Source organism: Pollicipes pollicipes, unplaced genomic scaffold (assembly GCF_011947565.3).
Source record: "Pollicipes pollicipes isolate AB1234 unplaced genomic scaffold, Ppol_2.1 Scaffold_4295;HRSCAF=5057_pilon_pilon_pilon, whole genome shotgun sequence".
NCBI lineage: Eukaryota > Metazoa > Arthropoda > Thecostraca > Pollicipedomorpha > Pollicipedidae > Pollicipes > Pollicipes pollicipes.
This window is the reverse complement of record NW_023596461.1, coordinates 21,811,711-21,832,254: the sequence shown is the minus strand read 5'-3', so window position 1 is coordinate 21,832,254 and position 20,544 is coordinate 21,811,711. Positions and strand designations below refer to the sequence as shown.

The window sequence follows — 20,544 nt, the reverse complement described above, 5'->3', positions numbered from 1 at the left end:
CTAATCCGTAACCAAGAGCGTGCTCGCCTCGCTAGCACCGGCGATTATTGTTGATTTTTTGCAGTGGCTGCTGTGTTTTCACGACGCGTGGAGCACGGTCCATGTATTCATTCCCGGACTGCCGCCACAGCAGTTATCGGTAGGTGATTTACGAGAACGCTCGGTGCCTGCGTTGTTTTTGAGACGTGCACGCTAACTGTGAAATATAAGCAACACGTCCGCTGTTTCTTTCCGAGCGGAGCGGTTGCTATGTGTAACGGACTTGGCTGAATGCCGTCTGTACTCGGCTGCGCCAGACCTGTGAGTCACCGCCGGACTTCTGGAGCGTACAGCGAACTGACAACAGTGGCGCGGTTCTGGCTGGAGGAGGGCGACCACGCGGCGCGACGCCGCAGCGCAGACTGCCGCGGTGCGCCGAACAAGTCGACTCTCGTCACGACCGAGGACGTCACCCGCGCGCTCCGCGGACAGGCGCAGAGCCTGCGCTCGACCGTCGTCTCAGGCACGGCGTGTGACGGCCGTGTCGGTGTCGCGGGTTGACCTCGCGTGCGCAGATGCGTGTGTCCGCTGAGGCTGGGCACGCGGAGAGCGGCCCGAGTCGTGTCTTGTTTCGTCCGCGAACCCATCGGACACAGGGGGGGGGGGGGGAGGGGGGTCGACGATCCACCACTGAACACGGCCGGACCGACAAGTTTCACGGCGGTGTGCTGTCCGGCACACAGATCTGTACGATTAGCGGAACAATGTTCTCGCTGCTGACAGCGTCATGTTGATAACGACGGCTGGCCGGTTTTCTGCTTGCCGCTGTGTAACTTGTCTATTTCTGAGGCATCATTGATACAGGAGTACTTTTCTGTCGCAACGAGCGCCCGCTACGTTGTGGCACGGCTACTCAAAAGTTTCATGTGGAGTTTAAAATACCATCTGAGCAGGTATGGAGCTTGTCATGCAACATAATCAGAAGCCACACGGCTCCCTCCAGCTGCGGACAGACGCAGGGGCGGGAGCGCTGCGAAAGGAACGTGCAAAGTTAGAATAATGTACCCCCATTAGACCGCAGTTTTTCGGCACAAAGTCCTGCAGAACGGGAGTTTTACGCAACACCGCCCCTCCCATCCCGCACACAGACGGGGTCAGTGGCCGCCACTGACAGGTCACCGTGTGGTGCAGTGCGAAGTACAAGTGCGCCGCATGCGTTGGCGCAACGGCGGCGGGCTGGGCCTGGCAGCCGGCTGGTGTTGCGTCAGCTTCGTTAATGCGCTGCCGGCGGGGGCCGTCCGTGGTGCGTCGGACCGGTTCAGGCTGTACCGGCGCCGTTCGCCGGGCGGGCACAGCCTGGGCCGGTGATGGTACAGCTCGGGCCGGCACAGCTGGGGCCGGGGCCGGCAAAGCCTGGGCCGGGGCTGGCACAGCCTGGGGCCGGGGCCGGCACAGCTCGGGCCGGGGCTGGCACAGTCTGGGCCTGGGCCGGCACAGCTCGGACCGGGGCTGGCACAGTCTGGGCCGGCGCCGGTACAGCTCGGGCCAGCTTGCGAGACGGCGGCAAAGACGAGGGCAGCAAACGGGTGTGTTCAGGAACGTCCTGAACGTTCCGAATGGAGGTGCCATCTGCGTCCTGCGTCGTCATGGGTAGGACGTTGTGCGCAGGCGATCTATGAAAGGTCACTTGCCATTATTCTCCATCGGTGCTGTTTGTCTTCTCTTTGAGCCAAAGTGTTACAGATATCATACCCTGACATTTGGGCGACTGAGCCTTTACAGGGCAGACAAGGCGGGGGGGGGGGGGGGGGGGGGGGGAGGGCTTCGGATCACACAGGTAAAACGACTATGAAGCAAATGAATGGGGTTTTCAGTGTCAGCTTTTCCTCGTCACTGATGGTGCTGTGTTCTGTCCCCTTCAAACTTGCACGCTTAACGCGCATTTCTTCCGCGCTATTGGGCAAGCCTAAGGTCGCCAATGGGCTAGCCTATAGCGCTATAAGGTCGCGAATCAGAGGATGGGGACCGGCTAAAATTGGCAGCGTTGACTGTCGGCACTTGTGAGGCAACACAACCATGCTGCATGCGCTGTGAGATTCATGTTGCCGACTATGCTATTTGCCAAGCGATGTGACGCCTTTCTCGCGGGGCACGCCAGGAATTTGTGATGACATTGGTGGCTCCAGCGACTGCCGGGAAGGTGTCTCTAGGAAGGACGGCACCATCTGGCCGTCACACACGAGTCAGCTGACAGACACGTCGTGCGACGTTCGGTCACCTGGTGAAAGAGCGTCGATAGCCTCCGATCCTCTTGGACAGCGAATACTGTAACACCGGGTCTGCGGCCGGCTGCAGACGTCACCACCACGACACTTTGTCTAGCTTCGACTTCGTCGGTCACATCGCTCTGGGCGGTGAAAAGTAGTTCGTCTGGCAAACAACACCCAGACCACCTCTGACCGTCCCAGATCCGGTCAGAGCACCGCCTACTGGGTAGAGCCGAGCCATCTCCACTGGCGCCGTTCCTCAGGGGTCAATGGAAGCGCGTACCTTAATTCGGGGCAAGTCCATGCCTTACTTAGGGGTGAACCCATTTTTTACCTATGACGTCAGGCCACCAGCACATTCCCTGCTCGGCCGAGAGGCAAACTTACATACATGGATGCTGACACAGCAATGCCTGACAGCGATCGATTCACTATTGAGTCTTGCATGTCCGCCAAATAAGCATGTCTCGACCATATGTGGATAGTGTGACTGATGATGTTTTTAGTCAGAGAACTTGGCAATAGCTGTTTATCCGAGTATGCAAGTGTGCCATTCCTGCGCGCTGAATGTCGCTATGGGACGGCATTCTTCATTGGCGCATATTTATGACGCTACCTCAGTGGGCTAGGCTCAGGTCGTACGTTGACGACGAACTGGGCTAAAGGCCGCATTCCCCGTTGTCAAACGCTGTCTGCAAGTTGCCTTTCATGCCGTCACAGGTAGGTGCGTTAAAGCAGTTTCTGCGGCTTGGAGTGTAGTGGCTTATGTATGACGTAGGCTTTTGTGGCCTCAAAGGTAGCAACTCGGGTAGGTACTTCGGCAATTGCAAACGCGCCCCATGCCTCGGTCCCACTCCAGTGGCGCCGATCACTCTGACAAACCCACAGCCGCCCTGACCAGGCCCAGCAGCGGATTCCATTTCCTCCATGAGTCCATCCCAACAGCATCCGACGCATCACCGCCGCTTCTCACCTCCCACCGGCGGCGCCCGACCACACCACAGCCACACGATCACATAGTCAAAGTATATATTTATTCTAGAGGGGGCGGCGGCGAGGGTGCCTGCGGAGCGTCGTCAGACTGAGGTAGAGCGGTGCAACCCCGCCGAGTGTACTGAATGAAGGCTCCCGCCGGCCGCCGTTCGGCAGGCATTGTGGTAAGGCGCTCCCAGCAGCGACGGCACAGGCGCTCTCCCGCTCTCACAAACCGAACACACAACAGAAACGGTCAGAATAAACATTCTGGCGTGAAAAACGCTGCACGCTATCCATGTCTTTCATCGTAAACATGCGTTATTTTGTGGTACCCTCGAGATCGCGGCACGGGCAACATCCTGCTCAATGGCGATGAGAATATGTCAAATAAATACTATCTGCTTACTTACAAATGACGTGACAATCTCCACCCATATACATCTACATATATACACGCATGTACATAATGGGAACGTGCCCGCCATGGATACTAGCCGCGGCCAGCAGGCCGGCGGTGACTCTAAACCATTATCACACGGCGTGATCGGGACATGGCAGACCGGGAGATCATCGCAGACTCTGGTGGACTGTTGACGGCTAATGGCAGTGGTATTGAGGGGGAGGGGCGCGCGTCGCGCGGGCCCCGCTGATTGGCAGTGAGCTGACGGGCAGACGTCATATTGCTAGTGGCGGGCAGGCGGCGGGGCGGAGCCGAAGCCAGAGCCGCTCTCCTCGGGACTCCGCCGGCCCGGTCACGCCGGTGGCGCCATCGGCGGCTGAAACGGAGGACGGCGCGGCGTCAGACCGGCGTCGCGATGCAACGGAGGAACTCAACGGACGCTGCTGGGGAGCGGAAGGGCGTCACCAGACAACAGGGGGAAGCGGACGCTGCTGAGGGCCGGACAGGCGCCACCAGACACGGAAAGGGTCAGCAGACACCGCTGGTGTAGTGTGTAGGGTGTAGTAGGGTGTAGGACGAACGGCACCGGGCAATGGACGAAGGTAAGCAGACACAACCGGGCGTTGGACGAGCGTCAGCGGACATTGGAGAGAATCAGAAGACACCACTGGGCGCCAGACGGGCGTCACTGAACGGACGTGGATCAACGGACACCACCGGACGCAAAGCTGAAGTTACTGGCCATGATCGGGCGCTCGCAGACGATGGTCAGCATCAGGCAGCGTCACCAGACACTAACCAGCAAAGGGGGAGGGAGGGGTAACCAGCCACGATCGATACCTCGCAACAACCACCCGAACGGCACAGTTGCGGACGTTTGGCTGGCTCTCGGGAGGGGGGGGGGGGGGGGCGTTACAGCTCCTCGGCGGATGACGCCGTGCTGGGGGGGAGGGGGGCGCCAGCGCTCTCCGCTCCGGCCGGGCGGCGGTCTCCTCGTCTGCCCGGCGTCTCCAAACGCGAGGACCCGGCGTCTCCACGCGTTGGGCCGAGCGGTCGGCACATCAGCTCGTGCCCGGATAGAGAAAACGGACCGGATCTGAAGGTCGAGCTCCCCAGCGGACCTGTCCGATGTCGCCGCACACAGCGAACCTTACCACCCAGCCACGACCAGTGCCTCAAGGCACAGTGAAGCGAGGTTCGTGCACCCGTGTCGCAGTGACAATTGGGGTTTTAGGGCGCTTCGACTGCGCGGCCATATAGCACCCAGTGCACTCGTACCCTGCCTCCCATTCTCCTGTGTCCTGTATCCTGCGTACTGTGCCCTGTCCTGTCCTGTTCGGTATTTCCTTGATCTACTCTGCTCTGCTCTGCTCTGCTCTGCTCTGCTCTGCTCTGCCCTGCCCTGCCCTGCCCTGCCCTGCCCTGCCCTGCCTGCCCTGCCCTGCCTGCCCTGCCCTGCCCGACGTCAGTGCCCCGCTTACCACATGCAGCTGGAAGCTGTCGTACACGTCCTGCAGCTCCTGCAGCTTGTACTCCTCCAGGCAGATGAAGCCAGCAAGGCGCGGTGAGTGCCGGCGCGCGCAGTCCACGCAGTGCACCACGTGGCGCTTTTCGTGCTCCTTGATGAACAGCAGGTTGAACACCTCCAGCTGGGGTGGGGTGGGGCCGGGTGTCAGCGGAATAGTCAGGAGTCGGCGATAACGGCGCAGAAAACGGTCCGGGTGTCAGCGGAACAGTCAGGAGTCGGCGATAACGGCGCAGAAAACGGTCCTGTGCGCCAGGGCTCGGTACCAGTGGTTTGCTCACATTAGAGAAGAAAATTCGTGGATAGAATACTTGTGTGATGGAATACTTCAACAAACTTTGCCCGACGTTTGGCATGTTAGGCGTATTTTGCGATTGACAAACGGCACGTGTATCCTGGGGCCGAACGGCGCATTACGCAACAACCAACGTCATCTGCCGCTCGCCAGCTGCTCGCCTGCCACTTTAGGACAGTTTCAGCCATCGCGCCCGCGCCGAGTTCGCCGGAGTTATATCAGCGAGCTGTCCCGAGCGGGCGCCGCGGCTACCGCGTCCGGGGCCTGACCCTCAACGTCCGGGGCCTGACCCGCCGCGCCCGGGCCCTGGCCCGTCGAGCCCGGGGCCTGGCCCGCCGCGCCCGGGGCCTGACACGCCGCATCTGGGCCCTGACCTGCCCTGCCCGGGCCCCGGCCCTGCCGCCCCGAGGCCGGTCTCACCTCGCACACGCCGCAGTAGTGCGTGCTCTCGTTCTTCCCCCGGCCGTGGAAGCGGATGTCGACGCCGCACGACTTGGCGAACTCGATCATCATGATCACCTGCTTCAGGCCCTTAAGCAGCACCGTCCTGAAACCGCCGCTCGGTCAGGCACCGGCCGGCTTCAGCGGCGCGTGGGGCACACCAGCCGACACGACTGCGTCCGCTACACGCCAGCACAGTGTACCGAACGGAGCGTCACGTACCGGTGCTAACCACCAAGCCGCTCACGGGGGTGGCGCGCCGCGGGTCCATCACTGGGGCCGGTACATCACGGCATGACTTGACAGAAATACGGCACGACTTGACAGAGATAGACGCGAAGGGACTCGCGACGGGAAGTGGCCGATACCATCGGTATCACGCCACTCCAACAACGGATGCTTGTCGGAAGAAACACGAAGCCTACGGCTTTCGCCGCCGCCTCCTATCACAGAACCGTACGTGTCGCTGTCAAAGCCGGGCCCTGCAATGTCGTCGGACCGTGGGACCAGACCCCCGCGTCGCTCCACGTAGGTCCTGGCCGCGACCCCCCCCCCCCCTCGCCCTCAGTCCACACATCCCGCGCCCTTCACCTGATGCTGCGGTGCAGTTTGGGGTCGGAGACGCGGATGTTGCGGGCCAGGTTCCAGCTGAGATGCTGCACGGGCACGATGCTCTTGAAGCGCTGCAGCTTGTTCCACTCGTAGCGCTCGACGGCCAGCCGGTGCTGGCGTGCCGTCAGCGGCCCCACGTTCCAGGCGATGTTGTTGCACCAGCCGGCCGCCTGCACCCAGTGCACGCAGCCCGTGTTGACCCAGACCAGGTCGCCGGGCCGCTGCATGAACCGGTACACGGGCACGCCGTGGTCCAGCAGCTCGTCCATGTCCGGCCACCACGAGCCGTGCAGGTATGAGATGCTGTTCCTGGCGGGGGGCAGGGCGGGGCTCAGACACGGCGCGCGCGACGGCGGCACGCACAGGCCGACCGCGGCCAAGTGAGGGCGAGAAGCGCTGACAGCGGCGGACGTCTCGCGAGGCACCGGCGCCGCCTAGCACACGTCGCCACGTCACTGTGGCCGAGTGAACCGGCCGTTCGCAACCAGTGAACACGGGATGCCCGCCTCGCTCCCGAACAATGCGTGGACTGGAAAGGTCTCATCACGCTATTGGGAGATCAACAGCAGGGAATCGTCAGCGAACCAGCCCTCCGCCGCCAGCGCGCTCACTTTTCGCAGAGGGAGTTGATGACACCCCAGTAGGCGTCGGGTACGCCGAACCACTCGCAGTCGCCGGGCCCGATGTTGATGTTGATGGAGCAGAAGTTGTTGTTCTCCTGGTGGCCAGGCGTTCTGCTGCCGGGTACCTGGAGGCAGCACGGGACGTCAGTCGCCCGGCCCGCCGACAGCACGCGGCGCCCAGCCCTGACCGGGTGACGAGCACGGCTCGGCGGGTACGAGTTGCCATGGAGACGACCCCGCCTGCTGACGCCGTCTCGGCGGCGGCGGTAGCGCCGCCGAAGACGTCATCGCGGTGCTGAGCCGCAGACGTCACGGGCGGTGCGTCAGCTGACCAAGCAGCCGCAGAACATGCCACATAGGAAATGTCTAGCCACGTGGCTATTGAGCCAGCGGATGCGTACCTCCGACTGGTGAAAACTATCACGTTAATCTTTATGCGTCAAAAATTTCAGCGTATTTTCAGACGTCCAAGCGTTTATGAGATTGATGATGATTTGGGCTTTGGCACGCACCGACTACGATGGTCACATGGCGCCCATCGTTTATAAGATTCCACATGAGACCACGGAATACATAGGCACGACTAACTTGATCGAATACTCCGCAGCGCGTCGCACGTTGTCTGTCTTCACCAGCGGACGCTACTTACAGGACGCGCGCAAGCAGCGCCAAGCTCACGCCGCTCAGACACGGCTAACAACACGGCCACACACTGTGTGCCCACCCCACACCAGCCGTTAGCCTGGCGGCAGCAACTGTGAGCCCTTCACCACCAGCGAGCGGGTGAACGGTAGGAGCGCGCGCTCACCTTCATATACAGCTGCACGGTGTTCATGCCCAGGATCGGATGGCCCACGTGGCTGAGCATGTTGCCCGCCGACACGACCCGGCAGAAGGCGGGCAGCTTCATCAGCTCCAGCAGCTGCGGCCGCCACTTCTTCTCGTCGCTGAGGTCGACGTTGGTGCCGAACTTGATGGTCTTGTGGCCGCGCTTCTTGCCGAGTCGCTGGTACTTGCTGAAGGAGTCGCGTGAGTCCGAATCCGAGTCGCGGTGCGTGGTCGTCTTGTTCTCCTGCTCCTCCTGTTGAGGGAGGGGGCGGTCAGCCTCACCACGGCGCGCGGTACGCGAGGCCAGCCGTCTCACGCCCAGCTCCGCCGGCCGCCGGCCGGCAGCGACGCATTACACATGCAATCCAAACAAATAGAGCGCGCGCGGTCCGACCAGCTACCACGTGTGAGCGCTCAAGTGGGTCCACAGTCGTCACGGGCGATGGCGGCGGCCGGCAGGCGCACCACCCTGACGTTCTAGAGAGCATAGGACAGGACAGGACAGGACAGGACAGGACAGGACAGGACAGGACAGCACAGCACAGCACAGCGCAGACTAGGCCAGACCAGACTAGGTCAGACCAGACCAGACCAGACCACACCACACACACCACACCACACCACACCACACCACACCACACCACACCACACCACACCAGACCAAACCCCGCTTTATCCGACTAAACCACATTCGGCCAGACCAAGACCACTACAGGCCACCGGCAGACATGGGCGGAACAGATGCAGAGCGTGAGGGCCAGGAATGGTCAACACCGAACCGCAGACACCCCGTTCAGAAGCATCTGGTGCGGGCATTACGGCAGCGCGCAAACCCAAGCCAGACAAGCACAATTAACACAGCCTGCGAAAGGACAGACCCCACCCGCAACGTCGCGCACTCTCCCGTGCCTTTCGCCAGCCCGTCCCAGACAGGCCAGACAGCCCAGCCCGGCCCAGACAGTCCAGACAGCCCAGACAGCCGAGACACGGCCCGGGAGCGACGGTCGGCCAACTCACCCGCAGACTGTCGGTGAACGTGGCCGCCTGGTACTGGGCGTACTTGGCCGTGGTCATGTGGCTGCGCGACGACATGCAGCCCCAGACCTTGCGCGTGAACGTCGGGTCCCAGTTCTCGTCGGACGACTGGGACACCTGTGTCCGGATCTCGACGGCGTGGTCCGGGTGCGCCTCCACCAGGGTCTTCGTCGAGAACAGGCCCAGGTCTGCGGACGGCGCCGGCGTCAGGCGTGGACAGCGCGTGCCGCACGGCTCACCCAGCGGCAAACACGGCCCGCTTTGGCGGCGATGGTGTGGGAAGACGCGCACTTACCTTTCAAGGAACCGGACCAATTAAGGTCAGTTAGAAAGGACGGGCGTAAAAGTTGTGGCGTCTCATACCGGCTTAGAAGGAAATGCCACAACTGATGACAAACGCATGTAACTGATTCTACCATGATCGACCACATTTCCGCAAACCGGTAGCCACGGTGTCCTTTTTCCGATGCCCAAAATACGGCGGCAGTTCTGGCCACAGAAACGCGACGCCGTGACTCGCAGCAAGTGTGAAAAAATGATGCAATTGGAAAATGTCAACATTCTCGTCCTTAAGATTTTGGAGGAATAGATCAATTATTAAAATAAACATCTATTCCCCGCCCTATAAAGGCCAGGGAGGGTATGGTAGTGCAGCCGGTTCCTTTGACGAAGCCTCTGTCTGGTCCGTGCTCATAACACTGAGAATATTCCTGAAAAGTTGTGGCATGCATTTCGCGACCGGATACACTGCGCAGCGCTCTGGACGGGTTCATACAAACCGCTCCCACAACCCAGCACAGCCCTTCCTCGCTCATCTTTCGAAAACTTTAGCAAACTTGCCCCTCAAACTCCTTCTGCATCACAACATCTGATGCAGAGCATATTTTAAAAGGTCCCATACTACGTCGCAGCATAAAATCAGTGAACATGTGCCAGCGCCCAGCCGAAACATCCACAGAACAGGCTGGAAGCCCACCCGCCCCGCCGCGGTTTTCCCAGCGAACACGACAGCTGCCACAACAGCCCACCAGACCATCCTCCTGCAGCCGGCACCAGGTGAGCAGCGCCGCCGCGCCCAGCCAGCGGGCCCCACTCGGTCGCCACCGTCCACCACTCACCGAGCTTCAGTGCAGCCGCCATGCCGCGTATCACGGCGATCGGGTTCTTGAGGCAGAACTCCTGCATCTGCGGGCTGAACGCCTCCTTCTTGTTCTCGACGAACACGGACGGCGTCTGCTGCACCAGCTGGTCGCGACGCAGGACGGTGCGCGGCGCGGTGGCGGCGGTCGGCGGCGGCGCGTCGTCCTCCATGATGCTCAGGTTACCCACGCCGGCCGCACCCAGGCCGGCGCACGCCTCGCTCACGTCCGCCGCCGTCATCTCGATGTGGAAGGCCGGCTGCGCGCGCGCCGGCTCCACGCGCACCTTGAGGTCGGCGCGTGTGAGCGCCGACTGCCGGGGCTTGGCGCGCGCCGGCTCGCCGTCCTCGGCGACGGCCGCCGCCGCCGCCGCCGCGTCCGTTGCCGGCTTCTGCTCCGGCGCTGACTCCAGGCCGTCCAGCAGCGGCTTGGTGTCGCCGGCAGCAGCGAGCGCCTCCAGGCCAAGATCGCCGGTCTGCGCGAACTGCTTGATCAGGTCCTCGGCCAGGCTGGCGGCCAGGTCCTTCTGCGTCAGCAGCTGCGCCAGCTCGCGCTCGCTCATGTTGCCCACGTCCTTGCCGGCGATGGCGCTGCCGTTGCCGGCGAAGCTGACGAAGCCGGCCGGCTGCTGCTGCTGCTGCGGCGGCGGTGGCGGAGGCGGCGGAGGCGGCGGGGGCGCCGCCGCTGTCTGTGGCTGCTGCGGGCTGTAGGGGACCGGCGACTGCCCCGGAGGCTGCGGGAAGCGTGGCGAGTGCTGCTGTTGCTGCTGCTGCTGCTGCTGCAGACGCATCTGCTGCTGGTGCTGCTGCATCAATCTGCGGACCAAACGAGGGCTAAACGGCGTGCGTCCAGATGCTTTTCAACGCTCCGTTACCACACCGCCAGCAAACAAGCAAGGTCTTTTCACGGGCCATTTTCTGTAGTGGCAGCATACCATAAGAGATTAAAGCAATACCGAAAAATACAAAACACTAGCTAGCCAGCAAAACATTGTGATTGTCACGAGACTAACCGACTTCGGAAGAGCATCAAAGCACGCCGAACTTAATCCACACACCCCGACGGGTCACAGCAGAAGGCCGGCGGCGGCAGCTGACCTGTACTGGTGCTGCAGCTGGTGCAGCTGGCTCTGCTGCTGCGGACTGAGTTGGCTCTGGCTCTGCAGGTACTGCAGCAGCTGCAGCTGCTGGTGGTTGAGGTAGAAGGGCGGCGGCGTGCGGCGCTGCTGCACCATGGCCGGGCTCGCGGCCGGCTCCAGCGGCTCGCCCGGCTGGCGGCGGACGCGGCGCTCAGTCGGGCCGGACGGCGGCGCGCGGGCACACGCCGAACACCAACCCCACAGGCAGCGTCACACACCGCCACACACGCCGTTCGCTCGGCCGCGGGACATGACGCACCACGGACACCGCCGCCCATCTCGCCCGCGCTCGACCGCCGCGTGTGACAGCGGTCCTGTGCCACTGTCGCACCGCAAGCCGCCGGGCTGCCAGGCTCAGCCGGTATCCCCACAGTCATGGAATTACATGGAATGCAAGGATTTTGGGACGGCGTGCTTTAATGCAGCCGCTTGAAAGCGAAAGCGAGATTTTAACACACGATATCAGATTGCTACGGAAGTAAACGTCACGAACTCGCCATCGGTTACAGAATGTAAGAATCTGAGATAATGTGAGCTTTACTAAGCTCTCAAAGACCGTGCAAACATTCGCGAAAAAACAAGTGAGTCAGAGCGCGCGTAACCCGGCAGGTCTGCTTTCACGTCCAGAACAACGATGGCTTCTGCTACTCCGAAGACTGTCAATAGGCGCGGTGCACCCCCCCCCCCCTTGCCAATGGGCAACACACGGCACGTCACGTCACGTGCGTATCGCGTCCACCGTCCCTCCGACAGAGCGCCGGGCGGGCAGGACCTTACCTTGAACCGTTTGGCGGCACCACCGGCTTGGCCGCCCGGGTACGGCGGCGGTGATACGGTCGGCGCCGAGAACCCGCGCTGGAACGGACGGGCCCGTCAGCGGTCGCCCTCACACGGAGGGAGCCTGTCAGTCGCCACCCTCACACGGAGGGGCCCTGCCAGCCGCCATTCCCACGCGGAGGGGACCTGTCAGCCGCCACCCTCACATGGAGGGGCCCGGTCAGCCGCCACCCTCACACGGAGGGGCCCTGTCAGTCGCCACCCTCACATGGAGGGGCCCTGCCAGCCGCCATCCTCACACGGAGGGGGCCTGTCAGTCACCACCCTCACATGGAGGAGCCCTGTCAGCCGCCACCCTCACCCGGAGGGGCCCTGCCAGCCGCGATCCTCACACGGAGGGCCCTGTCAGCCGCCACCCTCACACGGAGGGGCCCTGCTAGTCGCCACCCTCACACGAAGAGCCCTGTTAGCCGCCACCCCCACACGACCCCGGGCACAGCCGGCCAGACGCCGTGCCCGACTGCGCGGTCACGGCCCGGCCGCCGGTGCCGGACGCCCAGCGCAGCGGCAGCCAGCGTCGCAGGCCGGCCGCTCGCCGGCTGCCGGCGGCCCTCGGGTCATGTCAGGTCGCGCCGGCCGCGGCGCCGGTCCACACGGCCGGCTCTCACCGTCGGCGCGAGAGTCGGGTCGCGTCGGGTCGGGTCGGGTCGGACCGGCCCAGCTCAGTTCCAGTCACTCACCTGTTGCGCCATCTTAGCCTGCTGGCTGGGCTGCAGCTTCTGCGTTTCTCGACTCATCTCGGTGGTGGTGTTCTTATTCCATGCCTCTTCTATTGGCGGCAGTCGGCACGGCCTGTGGACGAGCCACATCATCATCAGCGGCGGCGCGCCGGTGTCCGCCCCGCTGCGGCCCACCTGAAGCACTGCCCGGCGGCCGGCGGCGGCGGCGGCGGCAGCGGCGGAGGCGAAGAGCGCGCGCCCCGCCCACCGGCCGTAGTACGCCGCCTCCCACTTCCGGGCGGCACACCCAGCCGCCGCCGACTCCGCGCGCCGGCGGCCAACTCAGCTGCCCACGGCGCGCCGTGCATCAATTGTTAACGCGCGTGACGTCGCTGTCTCGGGACGCCGCGGGGGAGGGCGGGGGGGGGGGGGGGGAGGGCTGCGCGCGCGCCGCCCCCGCCCGGCTGATGTCACAGGCCGGCGTGACGTCACACACACACCTGCTGCTAACGGCCGGCTGCGGCGCGTTGGCCAGCTGCTGCTGGAGGAACTTGATGCGCGGCTGCAGCTTGGGGTCGTCCTCCGAGGCGTTGATGAAGCACGCGAGCGCGTCCTTCGGGTGCGACACCGACTCGTAGAGCAGGCCCAGGTTGGTCCAGGCCGCCTGGTGCGTCTTGTCCAGCTGCACGGCCGAGATGTACGCCTGCTGAGCGTCCATATACTGGCTGTGCTGCTGGTACAGCACCCTGCGGCAACCAAAACACACGCACGCGCGTCACACGGCTGGCGAGATCGACGCGCGGTGGACGCGCTGCCTCAACACACAGGCAGCGCTGCAAGCGTCGCATTGAGCTGGTGTCTCGGGGGAGCATGGCCCGTGAATCGATACATGGCTCCAAAAGCTCTGAGCTCGTCGCGAACGTCACCGAATTCGTGCCGGTTGATAAAGGATCGCAAAACAGAGCTGACTCAGAACACGTAACCTGCAAATCTACTAGTCACAGCTTCGAAACGGAACGCCTCTGCTAATCCACCTGTCCAGTCAACCCCACGCCTGACCACCGGAGCTCGCCCCCGCCTCCCCCCGCCGCGGCTCACCCGATGGAACACCACGTGTCGGCGTTGGCCTCGCCGCAGACCACCGCCTGACCACCGGAGCTCGCCCCAGCCTCCCCCCGCCGCGGCTCACCCGATGGAACACCACGTGTCGGCGTTGGCCTCGCTGCAGACCACCGACTGCTTGTACGCCTGGAACGCCTCGTGCACCTTGCCGATGCTCGAGTAGCAGCGGCCCAGCAGGTAGAGCGTGCGCGATGACTTGGGCGCGAACTCCAGCGCCCGCTGCAGGTACTGGACGGCCTGCGCCTCGCGACGCGCCTTCTCGCCGAACGCCTCGACGCTGTGGAAGAGCCAGCCAAGCTGGCGGTACACGTGGTCCTTGAGCGTCGGCGCGAGGCCGGCCTCCTCGAGCAGCGCCTCGTAGCGCTGGCGGGCGGCGCGCGGCCGGCCGACCACCTCGTACAGGTGCGCGATGTGGAACAGGACTGCAACACACGGACGCACGGGTCAGCCGGCGGCCGCTGACCGAGAGGCGCGCCACTGAGCGGGTGGACGGGCTGCCGCCGCCGGCGCCGAGGGCGAGGCTATCTATCGGTCAGGGGATTGCTGGCTGGGCCGGGCGCTTTCCGGACTACGGCGGTCGAGTACCGCCGCGATAGGGCTACTGACGACACGCGGTCACTGACAAGGCCGGCTCGCCTGATTAAATGGCCACTTTGGTGCCGGCTGACGCAAGATTTGTGGTCGACGGGGCCAACAAGCTCTGAGAATACGCCGGTGTAAATAAAGCCAAAGGTGTGAAACTACTACTACGCTTTCGGGTTCAAATGGTTCACCTTGCATCAGAACGAAATAAGATTCATGATATTTCAGATGCGACTGCTCCGTGTTGCGTCAGCACGAACAAGGCTGCACCCTGTAAAGGACTCAGCTGGCACGTATCATGTCAGCTGCAAATGATGGGACAGATGCCGGACATGCTGGCCACCAACAGAACAAAAACCAGTTCTGGGAACTCCACAGCCTTGGAGGTTTCCAAAGATTCCCAATACAGACTATCCTGTTCCGCATTTACATCGGATCACTGACGCGCAAGGAAACCTCGATCAACGTCACCGGGCATTGCATGACGATCCGAGCCTCGCACCGCATCGAGGATTAACCACGCTATTTAAATGTCCGGCAGCGATCCTGGCCGAGCGAGCCGAGTTAAAGTCCCGCCTCGACCCGCGGCGGCCGGCCGGTGTGACGAGTTTTACTGTTATGGCGGGAGCGCGGCATCTCGCGCCAAAAGGTTTCACGATCTGTGAGCGGCGCGGATTACAAGCGGACGGCGCGCCCCGCACGACCGCAAAGCCGGGACCGGTCGGCCTGCGCTGCCGGGCCCGCGGCCACCCGTCCCGACCGGCGGGCTGCGACCACCGCGGCGGATCCGGCCGCTGACCGGCAGCGCGCCGCTTTGATCCGAGTGACGTCACACACGGACGTCACGGCGAGCAAACCCCCGAGCGGTGACGTCATCCCGGGCGGCCGCGACGAGCGCCCCGCCCCTCCGGCCGGCACATAGGCACCTGCAGGTCAGCTATTCATAGGCGGGTGTGACCTTGCCTGCGGCCCGGCGCCGGCCCGGTGCCGGCCCGGGTATCGGCATCGGCGCCCGGCCGCCGTCGCCATCGTCCGGTCGGGGTCCGGTCGGTCCACATTAAAAAGCGGGCCCGCCGCGCCGGCGGCCGCCGCTGCCGGGTGAAAGCGGCGGCCGGCGCGGCGGACGTCGCCGGCGTGCGTGCCGAGGGCGTGCCCGCCCGGCGGCCGCCGCACGCACGGGCGGCGGCGGCGGCCGGGCGGGCGCCGGCCGAACGCCGGGCGTAGGCGTGCGCCGCCCGACCAGGTTTGGTGCGGAGCCGCGCCCGGCCGGCACGCGGAGGAGCGGGCCCGCACCCAGACGCCGCCCTGACCCGACACCGGCCCGCAGACGGCTGCCGACCGCATCTCGGCACTATTTACGTCCGCCGCCGGCCATTTAATCGGCGCTGTCAAGGCCGTCGCTGATATTATTGGCACGCTGGCCGCTGGCGCCGTTGCTAGCCGGCAGCGGCACCCAAACAGGGGGGCGGCGGCCGACGAGAACCCGCGGGCGCTTGCTTACGCCGGGCGGCGGCCGCAGCTCTCTGGAGCGGCTGAACCTCAGTCCACGCTCGGGGCCGCAGCTCTCTGGAGCAGCTGAACCTCAGTCCACGCTCGGGGCCGCAGCTCTCTGGAGCGGCTGAACCTCAGTCCACGCTCGGGGCCGCAGCTCTCTGGAGCAGCTGAACCTCAGTCCACGCTCGGGGCCGCAGCTCTCTGGAGCGGCCCAGCCTCAGTCCACGCTCGGGGCCGCAGCTCTCTGGAGCGGCCCAGCCTCAGTCCACGCTCGGGGCCGCAGCTCTAGGGAGCGGCCCAGCCTCAGTCCACGCTCGGCGCGGCTGGTCCGGCGGCTCATGTGAATTGCAAGTAGCAGGTAGCGATAACGCCCGGACAGAGCTATCCGCTTAGGCGGCACGTGAGCGGCACGCCCGGCCAGTCATTGCTTCAAAGAATCTTCCGCGGTATTCCGCATCACGTGCCCATCTGCCCCCACAACAGTGTACACGGTAAACAGGCGACCGCGACCTACGCCGCAGTAGAGCACTAGAACTTCAGCGGACGTCACGGGTGACGGACTTCCCTGTGCCCCAGCTCAGCGCACGTGCAATCATCACCAGAAACCACAACAATACGAGCAAAAGCCCTGCGCTTCGTTCGCCGGCGTCGCAGAAGTGCCTCGCGTTCCGTCACGGGCGTCCCGAGCCACTACTTCCCGGGACGGCGGCGACCGCACGCGACGGCTCCCAGTTTTAGAGGGGCTGCGGCGGCGGCGGCGGCGGCGGCGGCGGTCGTGTGAGGCCGGCGGACCGGTCCGGCCTGCTCGGCAGCGCCGCCGCCCCACACAAGCGCCGCGGCGAACTAACGGGCCTGCAGCGAGGCGAGGCGAGGCGGCCGGCCGACGGCGCGGACGGTCACGGCGCCTGCTCGCCGCGCTCGCACGTGACCGGGTCAGGCTGCTGCGTCCGGACAGCGACCGGGTCAGACTGCTGCGTCCGGACAGTGAGCGGGTCAGACTGCTGCGTCCGGACAGTGACCGGGTCAGACTGCCACGCCGGGACAGTGAGCGGGTCAGACTGCTGCGTCCGGACAGTGAGCGGGTCAGACTGCCACGCCGGGACAGTGAGCGGGTCAGACTGCTGCGTCCGGACAGTGACCGGGTCAGACTGCCACGCCGGGACAGTGAGCGGGTCAGACTGCTGCGTCCGGACAGTGAGCGGGTCAGACTACCACGCCGGAACAGTGACTCGGGTCAGACGTGGCACCGCGACAGTGACGGGGTCAGACTGCCGCGCCGGGACAGTGACCGGGTCAGACTGCCACGCCGGAACAGTGACCGCGTCAGACTGCCACGCCGGGACAGTGACCGGGTCAGACGTGGCACCGCGACAGTGACGGGGTTAGACTGCCGCGCCGGAACAGTGACCGGGCCAGACGTGGCACCGCGACAGTGAAGGGGTCAGACTGCCGCGCCGGGACAGTGACCGGGTCAGGGTCAGACTACGGCATCGAACGAGAGTTGGGAGCCCCAGGGCCACACAGACGGAAGACAGCGTAATACCCGATCGAGCCGGCCCACCCAAAGCGGACCCGCCCCGCCTCCGCAGCGGACCCACATCTACGCCCCTGTCTCCACAGCGGAACCGCCTCCACACCCCGCCCCCGCCCCTGACTCACTCTCGTGTCGGGAGAGCGTGCACTCGTTGGAGTCGTTGAGCACCAGCTGGAAGCGTTTGTAAGCCGCCTTGAACTCGCCGCACACCTTGTGGATCAGTCCGATTCGCAGGTGCACCTCGTTGGCGTGGACGAAGCCCGGGTCGGCGTACAGCACGTGTTGCAAAGTCGGCAAAGCCCTGCAAAGAAGGCACGGATGTGGTCAGAGTGGCGGCGCCGGTGATAGCCAGCCGCGCTGAATCCTCGGACGGCCTGGCAGCAGCCGACGCTGACAGCCAGCATCGGTGACCGCCACCGCATCTGGACGTCTGGAGAGCAGGCGTGGCGGCTGCCGGGGTAAGCACAGTCCCGAGAGTGGGCAGACGACCAGTGAGAACCACCCGGCGACCTACCCGGAAGTAACGCAGGCGTTACCAGCGCAGGCGGACTGGCAGACTGCCGCCCTCCTCTGCAATGACGCGAGCTCCAATCGCTCCCCTCCCCCGCCGCTCCGGTCGCTCCCCGGCATCGGACAACGTCCGGCCGCGGAGCCTGTCAAACCGAGCAGCGCCAGAAGGTCAGCACGAGCAGGACCTGCGGGGAACCCCGTCGTCGCACCGCGCCCGTCAGCGGCGGCTCCGCGGCGACCGCGCCGAGGCTGCCGGAAGCCAGCCGCTCCCCGCTGGCTGTCCGGGAGTACACGTCGAGCACGCGACCTTCAGGACCGGGCCGGCCAGCACACGGTCCGGAGGCGGACACAGCTGCCGGCGGGGAGGGCCCGGCCGGACGCGGCGCCCGCTCCGCCACGGCCGCCGGCACACGGATGCGCCGTCAACTCCGCCGTGATGCATGCGAGGCGGAATGCGGCGAGAGCGCGCGGAGGCGCGTCGCAAGTGCAGGCCGGCGCGCCGCCACCGGCGCCGGCCGTGACGCCCCAGGCGCCGGCTGACCTGGGCGCGCCCCTGCCGGTCGGCGCGCCGGCTCACCTGACCGCAGCCGCTCGGCAACAGCGCCCCCCGCGCCGCGGCCGCACTCTCACACACATACATACATACACACACACACAAACAAACGGCGCTGCCTGCACACGGCCGCCGCGCCTCCACTGACGTCACCGCCGGTCGTGACGTCACCGAGGAGTACCTCCGGCCGACGCCGGCGGCGGGGCGGTCGGCGCGGGTCACGCCGCGTGACGGCCGGGCCGCGGGCTGCCCCGGCGGCCACGTCACGCCCCGGTGACGCCGCCGCGCCGCCGGAGACGGCGTCCCACGTCCGCCGCGGCCGCGGCCGCTGCCGCCGGCGCCGCGGCGCGGCACAGGAGACATTTGCCAGCGACGGATGGGATCAATACGCCGGCTCACCTGGCGACCGGCCGGCCTGTCGGCGGCCAGGCCCGGCCGGCCGCCGGCTGACCGGTCGGCGGGCGCCGCGCCCGCACGTGTCGCACGGCGCCGGGGTCGTCGGCCGGCGCGTCACCAGGCGCGCCCGTGGGCCGGCCCCAGACCGACCGCCGGCCGGTTGCCGTGGGGCACTCCTCCGCTGACAGCACCAGCCGGGCAGCGGTCGTGCTGGGGAGGGGGCACGCGCCACGGCTGGGTTTTAACACCCGATCCGGCCGGATTGCGGCTTCTCCTCAGACGGCCCGGGCGGCCGCCGGCTCGGCGGCGGGCCGCACGCCACGGCCGTCTTCACTCACGTCCGCCTTGACGTGGGAGGAAGGCCAGTGACGCCAGCAACGATCCGGATACGCCGCGCCGCCGGCCGCCTGGCAGCAGCCGACCTCGGTCGAAACCCCCTGCGAGACAGCCGGGCTCAGCTGCCCCGGCGGCCGGCCGGCCGCCAGTGCGTGGCTGACGGATGCCTCAAGGCCAGCCCATCTTGCAGGCGGCGGCGGCGCGGAGCGGCGCCGCTCGACGCCGATAATCGGTGCCGGTTCACGGCCGGTCGGCGGCGCGCCGCCCGTGGCCGCCGGTTATGTGCAGCTACTGGCGCCGGCGGACTGGCGGCCAGGTCAGCGCCGTCTGCCGGGTGCCGCCGCCGCCTGCGCGCGTCACGCAGCCTGCCCGAAGGCAGCGCCGCTCTCCTCCTCGGAGGCCGCGCCGGGTGGACGGCGGCGCGACCAGTCACCGGTTTCGTCAGAATCGGCTGCAGATCGCGTGATTCAGCGGATCCGGGGTTCTCCTCGCCAGGTGGGGTCTCGTCCCGCCCCCCCCCCCCGCACTTGTGCCAGACGGCCGAGTAAGTAAGTCGCCGATACACACCGGCTCTGCAGACGTGCAGCCCATGCGAGCTGATCGATAGCAGGTTTAGTCTGGGCGCCGACTGGTAAACACCAGCCCGTGACGTCATTCAGAGGTCCAATACGGGAGTCGGACACAATTCATCACCACTTCCGCTCCGCTGATGTGGCGCATGCGACTCCCGCTGGCGATGACGGGCTGCAAATCCCAGACCGGATGGGCCGCGTGCAGCCTCAGGCCACCATAGATCACGGCTATCTCTGCCGAGACGTCGCGCTGGGAGCCGCCGTCCACCATCGTCTGCGCTGACCAGGCCGCTCCAGCGCCCCAGTCGGCGCGACCCGACCACTGCAAGGCCGCCCGCGACGCGACGCGACCTTTGGGCCCTGATTCACCGCTTCCGGGGGCCTTACTATGCGCGCCGGTACCGGCACCAGCGCCGGCGCCGACCGCCCCCGAGTGGAGGCGGCGGCGGCGGCGGCGGCGGCGGTGGAGCGCAGCCTCTCGCCCGCGGCGGCGCGCACCGGCGCCCAACAAGTCAACAACCCCGGCCGGCGGCGGCGCGCGGTGGCGTCCCGTCCCGTCCCGCCCGGCCGGCCGCTCCCGCTGGAGGCAGCACGCGCCGGGCAGGCGGCGGGGAGCGGAGAACGGGGAGCGGCCCGTCCGCCCGTCCGGCGGATCCTCCTCGGCCGGCCGTGCGCGAGGCGAAGCGACGACG

The 20,544-nt window shown here is 65.6% G+C and overlaps 1 protein-coding gene across 1 annotated transcript in view; it reads right to left on the bottom strand.

The window, feature by feature from the left end:
• Positions 1–3,261: 3,261 nt before the first annotated feature.
• Utx (Utx histone demethylase) overlaps positions 3,262–20,544 on the bottom strand; it is a 41,243-nt gene continuing 23,960 nt past the window's right edge. Inside the window, exons 6-19 of the mRNA XM_037218978.1 lie at positions 17,611–17,786; positions 13,943–14,297; positions 13,254–13,499; positions 12,775–12,886; positions 12,035–12,112; positions 11,217–11,389; positions 10,099–10,934; positions 8,963–9,168; positions 7,926–8,198; positions 7,106–7,242; positions 6,474–6,803; positions 5,862–5,988; positions 5,103–5,270; positions 3,262–3,997 (exon numbers count right to left, since the gene is read on the bottom strand). Coding sequence (XP_037074873.1) covers positions 3,974–3,997; positions 5,103–5,270; positions 5,862–5,988; positions 6,474–6,803; positions 7,106–7,242; positions 7,926–8,198; positions 8,963–9,168; positions 10,099–10,934; positions 11,217–11,389; positions 12,035–12,112; positions 12,775–12,886; positions 13,254–13,499; positions 13,943–14,297; positions 17,611–17,786 — 3,241 coding nt within the window. The 3' untranslated portion in view covers positions 3,262–3,973. The remainder of the gene's footprint in view (positions 3,998–5,102; positions 5,271–5,861; positions 5,989–6,473; positions 6,804–7,105; positions 7,243–7,925; positions 8,199–8,962; positions 9,169–10,098; positions 10,935–11,216; positions 11,390–12,034; positions 12,113–12,774; positions 12,887–13,253; positions 13,500–13,942; positions 14,298–17,610; positions 17,787–20,544) is intronic.